Source organism: Amphiprion ocellaris, chromosome 5 (assembly GCF_022539595.1).
Source record: "Amphiprion ocellaris isolate individual 3 ecotype Okinawa chromosome 5, ASM2253959v1, whole genome shotgun sequence".
Taxonomy (NCBI): Eukaryota; Metazoa; Chordata; class Actinopteri; family Pomacentridae; genus Amphiprion; species Amphiprion ocellaris.
Genome location: NC_072770.1, coordinates 14,865,325 through 14,882,093, shown reverse-complemented (window position 1 = coordinate 14,882,093; position 16,769 = coordinate 14,865,325). Strand labels below are relative to the sequence as shown.

The 16,769-nt window shown below is 39.6% G+C and overlaps 1 protein-coding gene across 3 annotated transcripts in view; it reads left to right on the top strand.

The window, feature by feature from the left end:
• cntn4 (contactin 4) overlaps positions 1-16,769 on the top strand; it is a 161,251-nt gene that overhangs the window by 132,103 nt on the left and 12,379 nt on the right. For all 3 annotated transcript variants that reach the window (XM_023261306.3, XM_023261305.3, XM_023261304.3), the window contains exons 12-13: positions 2,965-3,092; positions 13,865-14,040. In XM_023261306.3, coding sequence (XP_023117074.1) covers positions 2,965-3,092; positions 13,865-14,040 — 304 coding nt within the window. The remainder of the gene's footprint in view (positions 1-2,964; positions 3,093-13,864; positions 14,041-16,769) is intronic.

The window sequence follows — 16,769 nt, the reverse complement described above, 5'->3', positions numbered from 1 at the left end:
AGTATTTACATACACAGTTGTGACACGTTGTTCTAATAGGTACTTTACAGAGCAGTAAATATAGAGCTTCAGAGGAATAGCAAACATTATGTCAGTTGAAGGGGTGAAAGTGTTGCACTTAACTTGCTAGTACAAATATAAAAACGAGACACTGCTTTTATGGATCACACTGCTGGGTGCAGCTGCAAGAGGTCACCAGCAGTGGTAGAAAGTAACTAAATATACTTAAGTACCGTATTTAGATACAATTCTGAAGTATTTTCGTTTTCAGAAGAAATGTACTTTTTACTCCACTAGATTTATTTGACAGGTTTAGATACTTTGTAAATGCAAATTGTAATGAAAATTTTAAGTATTTTTTTAAAACTGGTAGTCAGTCACGGTAACAATGAATAATCAATCAATTATTAAAATGATTAAAATGCAGTGGAGTTTTTCGATAAGCTGATATAACCATCTCTAACCACAGACTCTTACTGTTCACTGCAAAATAAGTTGACATTAGAAATTTTAAGAAACTGCTCAAATATACACTAGATATTTTGAGCCATATATGCTATAACATAAATAATTACACCATCCTAACACTTACTTAATGATTGGAACCCTAAAATTTCAAAAACAACTTTGCATTTGATAAGCATTTCCTGTAAGTAAAGGAAATGGTCAGAAGTCCTCAGATCTTGTAATTAAGTGAAAGTAGCAATATTATAATTATATTTACAGGACTTCCAAGTGTCTTGTATATCATGTTAGAATATTGCATATTGGAATTAGAATGGAATATGTGTTAACGTGTTCATCACTTTAATGTGCTACATGGTCAAAGGCACACTACAGCAGTTATGTTGGGCTCACTATGGCTGGAGGTCAACTGCTACAGAAGTCTTTGTCATGGTGGCCCTTTGCTAATTAAACCTCCACAGTGCTTTAGACAACACAAACACCGAAAACCTCCTCAATAATCTGCAACAATTAAAATTAAAATATAATACAACCGAAATAACAATGACAAAACTGTTTATTAAACTACTTGGGTTTGAACATTCACATTCCTATTTCCATAGTTCTTTGTAATTGCCAACACAGAGCTTCCCGTTGTCTGAGCAACTACTTCCTCCTCCGTTATTGAATGGAGGAGTAAGAAACAATTTTCAAAACATTTTCTGACATGCATGTTCCTCATCTTCTGCCTTAATTGATAAACGGTTAGTCATTACCCTAATACAAAATACAATCAACAAGTAAATTATAATGTAAAATTATAGATTATATTAAGCTTTTGCAGTCTACATAGTTACTTTTATTTTGTCCTATTTTAACTACCACATGGCTGCTACTATTACTGTACATTTGTTGCTACTATTCTGTGTCCAACTGCTCTACATGCCTTTGAATTGCCCCCAGATGACAAATAAACTTTTTTGAATTGAATTAAATTGAATATAAAGTAGGGAAACCACCTTTATAAGCTGCAACATTGAAGTGATGAACACATTTACTCTTCACCCATTATAATTCCAATAATAAAATATGCAATGTTCTGACATGCTGTATAAGATACTCTTGTAACTCTTGTTACAAACCCACAGATAATTGTAATTCAACTCTGCACTGAGCTTCATGGTGCCTCTCAGCTTGACAGATTTGTTTTTGGGAAAAACTTTGCTTTGCAGCTTCACTCTCTTTATGCTCATAGTGCAGTTTTCATCTAACAGGCAGTTGTTGTCAACAAATATGCTCTTTCTTGTACACTACCTATCCAGCACTAAGCTGCAGAAAGACAAAGAAAAGAGAATGAAAAGAGAGCAAACTGAATTAAAATGAAAGCATACGTCCACCAGGTGGCCAAAAACCCAAATCCAGATGTTGCTTCTTCATCAGCTGGATGTGTAAATAAGCAACTGTAAGGTAATTAGCTCTGTAACACTTGCTGTGATTTTGAGAATCTAACACTGGTTTTTAGAAAAAAAAACTTCGAAGTGTATTTATTTCTATTTTGATACAAACAAAAGCCATCTGCTGACCACTGTTCAACAGCAGGTAAAACAGAAAAATATAAATGAAGCACTATGAGTGAATCACGAGAGAAGCTATAAATTTAACTTTGGCATATTGCCAAAAACAGTGAATTTGCAGACTCTAAGATTGAAATGATGAGCTTAAAGATGCTAAAATGCTCCTGAGGGGAACTGTGGAAGCAGGTGGTAATTTTTGTGTAGGTTTGTCGCAATGGGCTACTCCTGTATGTGAAGTAATTGATGACTGCAGCTCTAAGTCCTTGTGTGGAACAATAGACAACGCCTGTGTGTTCAGGTCCATCCTCAGTTCGCATGGATCTCTAAAACCCTCCCTGCCATGTAACAGTGGATGACTCTGTTCACTTTGACTCCTGTGTGTCTGCGTTCGTAGGTGAACAGAGCAATTTAGCAGCCACACATCATTTTCCCTTCCTCACAATCAGGCAGATGCCGTTTTATATGTACAGTTTGCAGAATCAGCAGAGCGTTTCAGATAATTAAAATTCAGTGTGCTTTGATGAGGTGGTCCACCCTTGATTTCCCACAGTACCTTGCTTTCAAGGGCACAATTTCCATTTTTGCTTGTTATTTAGAAAATGTCAACTTCTGTTAGGGCCTTTCAACCTTTTTTTTGAAGCACTTGTGGTCATTGTCTAAAGGGCATGGATCCACTGTTGGTCTAGATATCTTGAAGTCATGCGCTGAATTAATCACCCCTGAAAATACTGTACTATTTCTCATGGTTGTCATCTGCGAAGGAGAAGAACTTAATTAAAGACTGAGAAATGTTCTCGGCGCTGTGTTAGTTAATTAGCTTTTCTGCTATGTCAGCCCCATGCCACATTGTTAAATCTTACAGTGTATGCATAGCAACAGTTATTACTAATAGTGCAACCTGATGCTACAACAGTAATGTGAATGATTTGGTTTTCTCTAACCACAGGATCTCCATTCTGGACAACGGTAACCTCCGGATATGGAATGCAACCAAATCTGATGCTGGCCTTTACACCTGCATGGCAAGAAACCAGTTTGGTGTGGCGAGCAGCACAGGAAGCATCACTATTAAAGGTATTTCCTGCTTTCCTATACGTTTCATCATTGTCTTTTTTTGTAGCTCAGTCAGCAGGGACCCTTTCCAGTAAACCACTGGATGCCTTCTTCAAATGCATGTTTTTTACTCTGGCAGCACATAGCGCATGGCTTGATATTTTATTACTAAAAAACCAACCCGAAGCGCATGATTTCATAAATAACAAAATGACCAGTGTAGAGAAGAAGGATTTCTGAAGCATCCAACCACCTCTATCTCTTCTGTCACACAAGGAGTGCCGCCTTTTTTTCTGTGTTGTCATTACTAGAAAGACAGAAACACCTCGGCCGCGATGTCTGTTTGCAGAGATGTTGAAAACATTCAGCTCACTGCCTCAGCGCCTCCAGTACTGTCAGAGGATACGCTGTGTGGAAAAGTCCTGGTGTTGTTAGATCATCTGGGCTGGGGATTGCATTTCTGCTCCAGTGCTGTGACTTATTATACTTCATTAAAAATGAATGTGAGCTGGGTATAAAGTGCTGTGCATTCTGTGGCTTTATTCTGTCCACACTGCTGTTTTTCTGTCCTATTTCCACGGGGGATAGTGTTCTCACCTCCTCGGGTTCCTGGGGGATTTGCCGACACATTCAGTGAACTACACCCTCATTGTGACCCTCTTTTCACAAGAGGTTGCTCGGTTCGTTTGTGTTATTGTTATTTGTTCTGCCTTGACCTTCCTTGTCAGCTGGTAGATTTATTGACTTATCGATCTTCGGTATATTGGCCTTAAGGAGAAAAGTTCATGCCTCATTTCAAAAGGTTGATATGGATTTACATGCGCTGTGTATTTCAACAGATTATTGGAATTTTCAGATGAAATGTTCTAGACAATTCACACGTTCTTCAGCATATTCACAGGAGCAAACCCTGCGGGCAAAACAGTGCTCTGTAGATTCACTCACACATTTCATTCACCACCTAAGAGAGAATAGATTCATTATAGCCATATGTGAACACACATTGATCATGTGCGGAGTCTGTATTAAACCTTTCACCTGTTGGGGAGGGAATTGCACAGGTTCCGAGAGAATCTAATCAAACGGTGCCAAAATCCTTCTAGACTATGTGATGAGTAGTGCTGTATGTTTTCCATCACACTGAAGCAAAATCATTTTTTTATAGACTCTGGAAGACAGAGCTTCTCCCTCTTCTTTATGGTTTTTGCTCAAAGGTTCAATCCATTTAATTGTCTTTCTTCTACAAGTTAGCAATCTGTAAAAATCCTTTGAAATGCATTGTCAACAGAATAGCCGCCTGCTAAAATATAATTTTTTCTGCAATTTTCCAAGTAGTTGCTATAGAAACCTGGATTAATTGACTTTTTTTTAGCCCTACAGGCTGGTGTTAGATTGAATACTTTAAAATGTCTTTTGTTAATGTCAGTATGAATAACAGCAAAAGAAATATCATGCGCCATATCTATACATTCATTCCGTTTTTACCAGAAAATGCATCACATAATGGAATTTTGAATAGCTCTGGACCACCTCTGTCTTCTGTAAATCACTATCAAGGCATGTTTCCTTTTTCTGTTGAATTATAAAAGACAGATTTCATATATTATAAATGCTTGAAAGTCAGCAGCAGTCAAGGATGTGGGGAGAGCTTAGAGTGCACCTTGCCTCTGATTTATGCTGATGCCTCACTCTGCCTCCCATTGACGACGCTGCCTCTCCACAAAAATAATCAGTAACCTTTGCATAATTGAGTGAAGAAATTAACAATGTAAAATGTCTTTGTATTGTGGTACTTGAGCATGTTAATTGCTGTGAAATTTTGAGCACAACTTTGAGGCAGGATGAAAAGCGCAGCATTGCTACACTCTGCCGGTTACACTCTCCTCATTCCCATTTATCTCACACTGTGAAATGAAAATGGTAAGAGAACGCCCCCAGCCAATCAGTGTGAGTGAAGGGGGGCTGTGGAACCTGCCGTTCTCGCTGTAGGTTCAGTTTGATGGCCTATATGTGATTTTCCAATCAAGCTGCAAGGAAACACCCGCACACGTCGTCTCGGCATAAATAGACAGCACCGTTACCCACTTATTATTCCTGTGAAAGGGAATATGGGTTTTATTTGACACCCTCACTCACTCGCCTCCTTTCCATCATCATATGTTAAAGCTGTTTTCTGCAGCTGATGTACAAATGTTCCTGTATATGATCTGGAGCCTTTCCGTCACAATCGATATTGTTTGCAAAATGGGATAGGGTAATTTACATGCACTACTTCATTGAGGATTGGAAACCTGTTTAGCGAGGAGAAATTTGTGTTGCTGGATCAGCCCTTATGGGAGATGACAGTAGTTTATTCAAATTGACTTTGGCGATATGAATGCTGAAAAATACCTGTCAAAAAGCATTCGCCGTCTCCCGCTGTGAATAAGCCACCTAGCAAACAGCGGAGGAGCAATCACAACAGATGAGCCCTGTTAATGTCCCCATTATTCCAACACTGGGGGGATATTAGCAGATTAATTGCACTTGATTATAGATGTGCTCCCTGAATTTTGATTACACTGGAGATGAGCCGTTGCAATTAGGGTTGCCGCCGATCATTACAGATGGTCAGTGAACTCAAAACTTGGGAGATCATACGGCGTTCGCTTCTGTTTGTCTCTCCAAACCCTGAAGGCAATTTATCTTTTCAGCATTGTGACACATCACTGCAGCCATTTGCTTTGGAGGTGTTTGGAGGGCACAAAAGCAATATTTTATCTGTGTCATGTATCATGTTCATTGTGTTTACACTGTTTTCTAGCCATGCTAGTGACATGACTCCAGGGACTTTTTTGTATGTTTTTATAGACATTCATGGGTCCCAGAATATTCATCTTACTTTTCTTCTTGCAGCACCATGAGCTTCACATATGTGCCTTTTATTATGCATTGTCATAAAGTTTAGTACAGAAATATATATTCCCCTCAGGATGAATTATTATCACTTTATTGATCCTTTGTCAGCCGTACATGTACTTTCAGTTTAGAGCTGAATTGCAAATATTAGCATGTTGATGAACCGAAGGCCCCTTTACACTGGTTGATTTTGAGATCAAAGTTTCTAATCATGCAATAAACATATAAAAAACAGTTCTTGTTTGCACTAACAATCAGTCCATTTGGAATTTGATAACCACAATTCAAACTGTGTCCGAAATTTTGCCCAAACATTTTCAGTATAAGTCAATCCGTGTCAAGTTTTGTTTATACACCCAAATATCCCAAATCACATATTTGCTCCAGGACTCTGTACAGCATTAAAGACCTTGTTTAGACTAGGTGGCGTATAAAAAAATCTGGGTCTAAATGCAGAAGTGCCTTAAACCTGCATTCTTTTTAACCACCAGCAGGAGGTGGCTTTTCTAGATGGGAAAAAAAGTCTGATTGTATAGAAGTCTATGAGAAAATTAGCCTGATTCTCTCTTGATCTTTTTTAATTCAGGAAACATTTTCCTAACGAGTTTATGATCTCAGTTGTTAGGTTCAGTCCTCCCTAAATACAGGATGATGTTTATGTTGTAAATTATGGCCCCATGTAGAGTACAATAGACATTAAAAGCAGGGTATGTTTTAGGGTGTGTCTACTTTGGGAGTGACAAGTCATTATTGTATTTGAATACAAATCTGAGTCAGATCCAAACGTCGCACATCACATTCCATTTAAAAACCTGATATATATATATATATATATATATATATATATATGACTTGCAGTAAACTGGAAAAATTGTTGTAGCCATATTAAGTATGTTAGCATAGTCAGTATGCAGAATGTTAGCATACTTCTTGTAGCATTCAGCCAAGTGAAGGCTCACAGATTTGCTCATGTGGCTGATGATTCATTTTAACAAAAAAGATTATTTCTGATCAACTCGATCAGAATTTTGGGGAAAAGTTGACCTGAATACCACTTTTTGTCCTGAATGGTTACAGCTGTGTTTCCCAACAAGCTTTGTGGCCCATGCTGAATGGCAGCAACGATGTGAAATAAATGCGATATGTGGTTTCTGACAGCCATATAGAAAAATAATGAGCAGCCATCTGTCAGTAATCACCAGCAGGTTGCTACAGATGGGCCACTACACAGCATACGAATACAGTACTGAGAGGATCTTGTAACTATCTGTTGAGCGATGTAGACAAGGTTTTCCTTGCTTTTCAAATTTGTCCTTGAGAAACCTTTGATTTGTCCTTAAGTAAGTAAGTGGAGCTCAAAAAAGCGCGTCGGAGGAATTTGTGATGTGCCGATGAAAGCATTCTTTTTGGTTTGTTGGTTTGAAAAGGAATGGAAGGTAAAATTGAGAGTGGAATGATTTCTTTGTATGAGGGTGAGTTCATTTTTGTTCCAAAATGACCTGTAAGGATTGAAGAGCTTTTTCACCAAGGTGATTGCATAATGTTACAATGATTTACCTTGAAATACACCGGACAAACCTTAGCCTGATCTACACTGTCAGATTTTGTAGATTCTTTAAAGGAACGACTTTTAACCTGCAATGAAAAAATAGTTTCTTTACAAAATTTGTGTTTATCGTGAACCTGGATGCCTCCGAGTCATCTGTGTGAATCTCAGTTTGAAGGACTTGGAAGGTGAAAGTGAAGCTTTTGTTGCTACAGCAAATTTGTTTTCAAGATCCTCCACATCACGTGGCCTGTGGCTCTTTAATGCTCTCGTCTATGCATTAGTCAAGCTCACATCAGTCATCTTGTGAGAGAACCATTGTGAGGGTATGTACAGTATACACTCTCATTGGAGAATACACACTTATGCATTGCAGCTTTAGATCATTAAAGCGAGGACGGATTATTCACAGCAGGAAGGGAAGAGTGTGGGCATTATTTACAATGTTTGTTGGGAGACTGGTGAAAGTGGCCATGTGAGGCTGCCAGTACGCCTCAGAGAGGAGCTGGGAGTCATTTGGTAACTGTTAGCGCGCTCTGCTTTGTGGTCAACCATATGTTATTGTTACACAGCTTCTTTGAGTGTTCCCACTGTGAGCCAGTGTTAGTAAGTCATTTGTCTGGCTACATTAGGTATCTGGGGTCCTACTCTTCCTTGACTTCCTTTGCCTCGGAATGGCATGTGGTGCTGAGCTGTGACTGTTGTTGCTGTTGGTAACGCAACTAATACGACTAGATGTTGTTTAGATAAAAGATTGAGCCAATTCTCATTCATCTCCACGTCAAGCATGGTTGGGGGTCGTTCCCTCTTTCTTTTTTTTTATTTTATAATGATGCTTGGCTTGTATACAGTTCTTCTCACCAGAAGAAAATGAATACATCAGCTGTTTGTTCAAAAAAGCACCTACAAGTTCCTAGAAAATGATCTCTTGAAGTGATGAGGGTAATTTTGGTCTGTCTCTTAGTAGCAAATGTAGCATTGCATCGTTTCACCTTCTTCAAAATGTCTAGGGGAATGGGGTTTGGAAGCACGGTTGGACTACTGTACCGGTTTAGTATTTTCTAATGATTTCCATCAAAGTTAGCAATATATTTACGCATTTGTGCTACTGTTTATAGATAAAATAGGTCCATCTAAAGCCAAGAAAATTTTAAGCTTTCATTTATTATTTAAATTATGGTCTTGTTACTACTCTGGCTCGATGAGAAGTAACAAAGAGGGGAGACCACACGAAATCAAAGGTTTAACAAAATGTTTATTTAAATAATAGAACGTGAAAAGTGTGGATCAGTATGTGTGCAAGTGTTATGGTGCATGTGGTGTGTGGATATGTAGATTAATCAAACTAAACTAAAATAAAGAAAGAACAAAAGGGCAGCATGGTGGCCAGGGCGCAGGAGCCGAGAGAGCCAGGTGTACTGCATCAATTTAAATGGCCCAGGAGGAGAGGAGGGGCCAGGCAGCTCCAGGTAGCCCTGCCCACCCTCAGGAAGGGAGGAGGGAGAGGAGCAGCAGCAGGCACAGCCAAAGGCTGAGACTGTCACAGTCTTAAAATGTAAAATTGTACATTTGCTTGTTTTTTATGCCTCCAAACCATTGTGTTTTCCGTATGTTCATCCGTCTGTCCCATTCTGATGAATGCAGTATCTCTTCAATGCCTAGAGGGGCATTTTCTTCAAATCTGACACAAACATTCACTTAGACTCACAATGAGCGAATTAGAATTTGGTGGTCAAAGGTCACTGTGATACACAAAACATGTTTTTTGTCCATAATGGAAAAACTCATCTGTTAATCATAACTAAAATTGACAAAGATGTCTAACAGGATAAAATCATGAAGTGATGACATTTTATACTCAGGAGGTCAAAAGTCAAGTCCAGACAGACAAGGACGTAAACTACAACATCATTGTAGTAATTCCTGTTGCTTGTTCAGCTGACCTTGCTTGCCTCAACTGAAAGACTTTCTAGGGTACACATTAATATCACTTTCTGTTCTGTTAGTAGTATAATGACTACCAAGTTAATTGTTGGGGAATGTCTGAGTTTTAGGTACCAACACCTATAGCAACCTTAACCAGAAGAAGTCAGAGAACAGCTGAGTTAGTTGTTTTTGGACAGTTATTTTTATAGGCTAAGAAGACAATGACAAGAAATCCATTTTGTCATTGTAACTTGGGAACACCAGACTTCTTTTCCACTTGAATGTGACGACTTAACTGGAAGGAGTCCTGCTCAACCTTCACATTAAAGTGGAAAAGATTTGCTACCCCTGACTCAACACCAGAACCAGATTCTAATCATAGAAAATAGGCTGAGGTAAAGGAGATTTGTCCAGCTACTAACTGTCTTTTTCGCAAAGCCTTACCCACTACTCACTATCAGCCTTACTGGCCAACCTTAAAGATACTTCATGAGAAACGCTTTCTCTCTTCTTGACTATAACAGTTGTTGTGGTTGCACTTGGAAGAAAAAGTGAAAGAAAAGCATTGAAGTTAGATATAATAAAGTTAGGAAACCTTTACTTTCGATGCAGATACCTGTAGAAAGTTATAACCAGATTGATCCAAATGTTACAAATGCAGAAATACAACAATCACTCAGCAATCAAATCAATCTTCCCCTTTCTTATCTATTCTGGCTGCTCTGCTCACAACCTTCCTGGATTCTGCGAGGTGAGGCTGGAAATCTTGAAAATCATTGTTATCAGCTGTAGCAGGTGTCGTATGATGTCAAAGAAGATTGTCAGTTGATGAGTTGGCAATTGACGAGTTGGCAATTTCTGCTGTTGCTCTGCCAGGCCCTGCAAAGTCGATGCTGAATTCGGCTGGCGCTACACAATTGGCAGTCGATTCCAGTTGCCTTGATGATTCTTCTTGTTGTCATCAGTATTTTTTGTCAGAGTGACTTAGTGTCCCCAGGCAGTTGAGGAATGCATGCTGTTTCTCTAAAACAAAAGTTTTTCAGTAAACACAGGTTTTTGTACCCCTTTATACTCTCCCTATATGGAAAACCCACATTAGATCTTTTGCAGGGAGCTACAGATGCATGATGGAGCTCTTGATGTGCTTGAGGTCCAGTTTGTTGCCTTTCGAAGTCATGTACTCTATCTTCAGGAAAAAGAGACTATAGACCTGAAATTTTGCAGTTGTGTGAGAGTTTATTTTAGTTCAAGTACCTTCATGATCCCTTGTGTAACATCCTTAAATATGTATTGTTTGTGATTATTATAACATATACGTAAAGCAATAATCACTTAAACAAATCAACCTATTCTATGCTTTTAAAGAGATTAAATAAAAAATAATGCCTCTGTTAAACCTCTATCTTCTCTAACTGTTATTCTCTTATACTTCTCCTTATGGCTTCTTTTGTGGTTGGCAGTTCAGGTGTTGGTTCCATGGACACAAAATAGTCAACAACCATTTGCAATTCTAATTGACGTTCTAGCTGACTTTCTGCATTTCCTGTAAAATACTGATATTGCTGGAGTTTAGTCTCCTTGTTTTTGGCTTCCTCTTTCAGGTTCTTGTCATCTCATCTCTCCATTTTGACTGAACTTTCTCCATTTTAAAGACCTACAAGGTCACCTAAATCTGGCTTCCCAAGGCCCGTAAGGCTTTCTGAGTCCATTTCCCTGGTGTTTTTGACATCATTTTGGTGTGAGAACTTGATGTTCCTGAGTTAATCAGTGCATGCTAAAATATGATTTGTGATTTACACAGACATACCCAAAACACTAAGTATTCTTTTTTTGTTGTTGTAATTTTCAGATTTAGAGTAGTTTAAAAAAAAACAATAACACAGTGAGAGCCATTTTATTTAAAGTATAATGAGATTCAGTAGTGAACGTTGCAATCTTACTCTGTGACAACCATTAGGTATGTATTAGCTGTATTTATATGCTAAATTATCACTCCTGAGTGGAGGAACTGCACGTTGAGCACCGTGTTACATGCGTAAATACATATTTGTGCAAATCACGTGTTATGTATTGTTTTTTACATATTTAATAAGGTTCTGATCAATTTATACATCATGCTGTACCAGGTCCAGGCCATATTTGTTATTAAAACACCACCTGCTAGGGCGCCTGGATAGCTCAACAGGTTAAGTGAGTGACCCACGTACAGGGGCTAGTCCCTGATGCAGTGGCCTGGGTTCGATTGCTGCTCACGGCCCTTTGCTGCATGTCTTCTCCTTCCTTTTCTGTCTGTCTCCACTGCACCTATCAAAAAAAAAACACCCACTGCTGCCATTTTTACATCCTAGGCATTCTAGTGCTACTATGACTAACATGAGTTTTGCAATTGCTGTGCTTCATTTCTGTTGCAATGGATTTAAGTTGCAGTTGATCATTTTTAGAACAGGATCAGTGATTTTAGATTGTTTACTAATTTGCTTTTTTAAGGCCCCTATTTACTCTCTTATTCACATTATTGATTAGATGAAAGTAACCCTGTGAGGTTTTTTTTAATTCCACTCTGGGCTCATGGTGGCACAGAGAGAGAAAGTGTCTCTTATCCATGGAGCCCAGAGTTGTTCAATTTGGTCTTTTGGAGCTGTCACTGCCTGAATTTGGAGATGTTTCCTCAGGTGGAAATTTCGAATGGTAGCCTGGGGCTTAAGGGACAGTTAACACCGCCGTGTGTAACAACGGTGGAGAAAACACTTCTAAAATGTTCTGCATTTTAACTACAAAGTGAAACATGACAAAGCATGTTTGACCCACCTTAGCACTTTCCTAAGGTGCAGCCCAGCCTGTCTGAGCGCATTAACACTCTCTCCATCTTGCCTCTCAGTGACCCCACTAAGTGAGTGGGTTACTATCCTCTCGTTTACAGCGTCAGTAGGTAACAAGGCATTATACAAGATAGAAATCAATCAAATTACGCTCTAGAACCCAGTGTGCGGTTGTGTAACCAACCTTGGTTGTCCGTATAATCTGTCACAAATGATGACAGAGGAGGGTAATAAGAGAGCATATTCCCAACATCATTGTCACAGCGAATCCCCGGAGACGCTGAGAAACCAGGCAGCACACAATAGAAGTAAAGGAGTTGGTGTTAAAAGACGGTCAAATACACCAACCCTGCTGGAGAAATAATGAAGGAAATGCATCCTTATGTGTTTCCATGTCGCACAAATAGTGGAATACATTTTCTTGACTGAGGACCCACGTATGTATTTCCCTTCCTGAGTCTTTTGTTGTTCCTCCTCACATCATTTATCTCCCCATTTAAACCACTGCAAAACCATCCTGACCCCTTTGTTTTTTTATAGTAGTGTGTTTCTTACCTTTTAAATTTTTTAGCTTCTCTATTCCTGTCCAGCATTTTGTTCTCCAAGATGTAGCCAACCTTTAGAAGCACAAACGACACAGTCGACACAGACCCTGGAACACCTTCAGTGTGTTATTATGACTGTTTCACTGCACCGCCATCGTTCACCATTTAGCCCCAGCAGAAAAGAACTGGGCCTCTCAGACACACTTTGATTGCGCGTATGACAAAACCTACCAGTTGATAGCATTCTGGCCTGAAATCAGAAAGCGACTAGATAAATAAATCACATTGTGGTGGTGGTGGTATGTGGGTGAGGGAGCCAAAACAATGAAGGTATCGAATTCACTCTGGATGAAGACTGCACTGCCGGCGCTTTCTACATGAATCTATGCCTGTCCAGGGATCATTTGCCATGGTTAATTTAGTCCATGAGCTCAGAGTGGCAATTTCAACCAAGTAATCACAGCACCCCCAAGAGGGAGAGAGGTGTTGTACACCCCCAACAACAAAGCCTCTCCCTCTCATCTCGCCTCTCTCATGTCCCTCCACCTTCCTCCTCTGCTGCCCACATACAAGTGCAGATAAGGGACGCTTGTCTAATTCCCAAGCGACACCACTGTAATGTACTGCAGGCTTGAAAAGAGAGTAGCGAGGACTGGAAAGAAGTGCGGTTTACTGTTTTCCTAGCAGTGCGTTTTGGGAATTTCGGGCGAATCGAGTGGGAGTTCCAGGCTGAAGGCTGAGCTGACAGTGACACATGGAGGCTTCTCAGGATGCAGGAGAGACGCGACTCAGAGTCCCCACAGAGACGAGCTCAGGCCGAAGCTAATACCAGTTATTGTAGCTGTGCGTCCTAGTTTGCTGTGTGCTCTGTCCCGTATATCCTTCTATTAACTGAGTCTGACATATCCATAAGGATGATGGAAGGGCTTGGCTTTTTTTTTTTTTTTTTTGCAAAGCCATTTCCTGTGCTGAATTATAATGCCTGGAAAAAAGGAGGAACAGAGCAACGTGTGTTTGATCAAATGTGCCAAAAAAAAAATACGAATGTTTGTGTTTCAGAGCCGACCATCATCACCACCCTGCCCGCCACGCTGGACGTCACCGTGGGGGAGAGCGTGGTGCTGCCCTGCCAAGTGAGCCACGACCCGTCTCTGGAGCTCAAGTTCACCTGGTTCTTCAACGAGCAGCTCATCCACTTCGGGAGCCACGGTGGATTTTTTGAAAAAGTCGGAGGTGTAAGTCCATAATCCTTCATTCTTGGTTTCTGACAACCTGTGAGGCTCGCCAGGCCTCGGATTTTCAAAGGAGCTGTCATGTTGGGAGAGCTGTGCAGACAGGTTTTCCTCTAACAAACAGTCCAGGGTACCACATTGTTATCAAAGTTTATACAGTGGAGCAACCTGGTGAAATGTTGGAGTTCAGCGGGTGCACTGATAGTTCAGCAATTCAGTTCCAGCTCATGGCTATTTGCTTCATCACTTCTGGTGCTTCCTGTCTCTTCTCAGATATCACTATTAATAAAGGCATAAAAAGGCATTCTGCGTCAATTCACCAGATGTGTGTGATTTTATTTTCTGTGCATGTGTATGTTAATAAGTACAACATGTATCAGATCTGGGTCGTAGATAACATTAGTTTTTAAGCTAAAAATTCTTGTAAAAGGTGGGGTTGTTGCATCATTTCCTCACGCCAATCTGTTGAGCAGTGTTTGAAGTGCCATAACTTGAGAAATAATGTACCTACATTCCTGAAACTTTGTAGCCTCACTGATATGCAAATATCATATTCAATGATGCAACCCTGATTTGATAGGACAATACAAACCAATTATGTAATGGTGCACATTTGGTCAAAAAAACGCTAAGAGGCTCATCTTTTTTCCTGTGATTGGCACCAATTGGAGCTTTAAAAATGAGTAAAGTGCCAGTCAAAGGTCTACTGTATGCAAAAAAATATTGTTGAAATTATGTGTTTTACATTTATACCTGATATCTGAACATGCTTTGACAATATGATAACATAAAATTAGTCAAATTGAAGATGATGAGGCATGGAGCATTTGGTGAATTGAGATCGAGTGACTCATATCTCGTTGCATTTCTAAAACTTAACTCCAGCTACCCAACATGTTCCAGGGAATTTCAGTGGGAAATGGCAGCTAGTCGCAGTGATAATGTTAGCCAAGACCACACAAGGTGAGATCTTACAGGTCATTTGTGCATTTCAGACTTTTCACCTAGCAACATGGCTTAGATGAATGTGTTCTATAAGCCTCGTGTACATACACATATCAGAAATTCCTTCTGCTTCCTTGCCACACAGTTTGAGAGCACAGGTGTTGTACTTCTTGCTGTTCACCATCAAAATAGAGCACACTAGATTCCTGCCAGATATGCTACATTAGTGCAAAACCTCATTAGACACCAGTAGCTTCACTCATAACAAACTGGTGTCAGTACAGGGCTCAGTGTTTATTCTACTAATCTAATCTACTAATCCGTCACACAATTATATAGTCTGCACACCTTTTTGTCATTTTTTTTTGTTTTGTTTATGTAAAGCACAGCAACATCCCCCACAATTAAACAGACATTTCCAGTGACCTGTCCTTAAAAAATGCGTTTCTTCCTCAGCAGTGTCTCTTCAGAACCATCCCTGACCTTATTAAAAATCCAAGGCTCCACATGCAAATCACCAACCCGGCGCTCTGAGCTAACAAGGAGTTCAGCTTCCTGTGATGCTGAGCATTTTCCGCTCATCACTTTAGTGATTCCCGCAACAACTTATGCTGATCCCATAAGCTGCAGATTGTTTTTAAAGCCCTGCATATGTGCACATCTCACAGCAGCAGTGTTTGGAAACCTGCTTATTGTCACATTGCAGCTTTTGCAACATATTTCTCAAATGAGGCGGAATACTTAAGACACAAACCTTATTGAGGTTTGTTGAAGAATTGTCATTTTATTACTGTCACTGTGCTCTTATTAAAACCAGCTACATAAAAGACATTGATTTATTTTGCAGCCCCCCTTCCGAGATTTCATCGAATAAAGGTCGAGGGGTGACTCTGAAGATTCATTGGTACATCAATATTACACTTCTTCTCCTTTTAGCAGGGTCATAATAAATTCAGCCGCAGTGCAGAGGGAATGTTTGTATCGTGTATATTATTTATGGCCAGAAAATTGCTGCCTGTGGTTTATTTTAAAATGAAATTTACATACACACCCTGCAACCAGTCACAGTCACCCGCTGTATACTTTAAGGGTTTGCAGCTTATATCTCAGCATGCGATTCGCAGTCTTGTTTTTTTAGCCCAAAAATTCAAAGTTCCTCAAAAAAAAAACTGCAGGCGTAAAGCAAATTTTAAAAAATCAGTTCATGGGATGTATTTCTGTTTCTTTTATGATTTAGGTGTTTCTTGGAGCATGATTTACATTCTCCTCTCCTTAATAAATTGCTGCTCATCTACACTTACTTTGATTAAGCGAACAGCCACTCCATAGAATTCTTACTGCCCCTGTGCCACAGCTCTCCACCATGTCCAATTTATTACAGAATCTGCTCAGATTTACTCAGATAAAATCATTATGCAGGAGTGAGAATTGCAACTAGAGATGGAATGAAAGACTCGCTTAAAGAACCAACTATTAGACTACACGTTAGGGTGCTCCATGTACCTGAAACGGCTCCACAATCTAAATCAAGCTTTTAGAGCAAGTCCATTACTGTAATTACAGTGATAAAATAAATGCATGGAGCGTGTCCAGTATAGAGAGGTATTTCTGTGTCCTTTTTAAAATATGGAAGGGGGAAGAAGCTGCAGGAGGAATTATGGATTTATTTTTCTAGACACACATACATGAGAATGAGCTTTTCTGTGCAGCTGGCTTTGTTCCCATGAGGCTATAAAAGTATTGTTCTTGAATTACAATAGCTGGAGGTGTTGCTTATGGAACTCTGT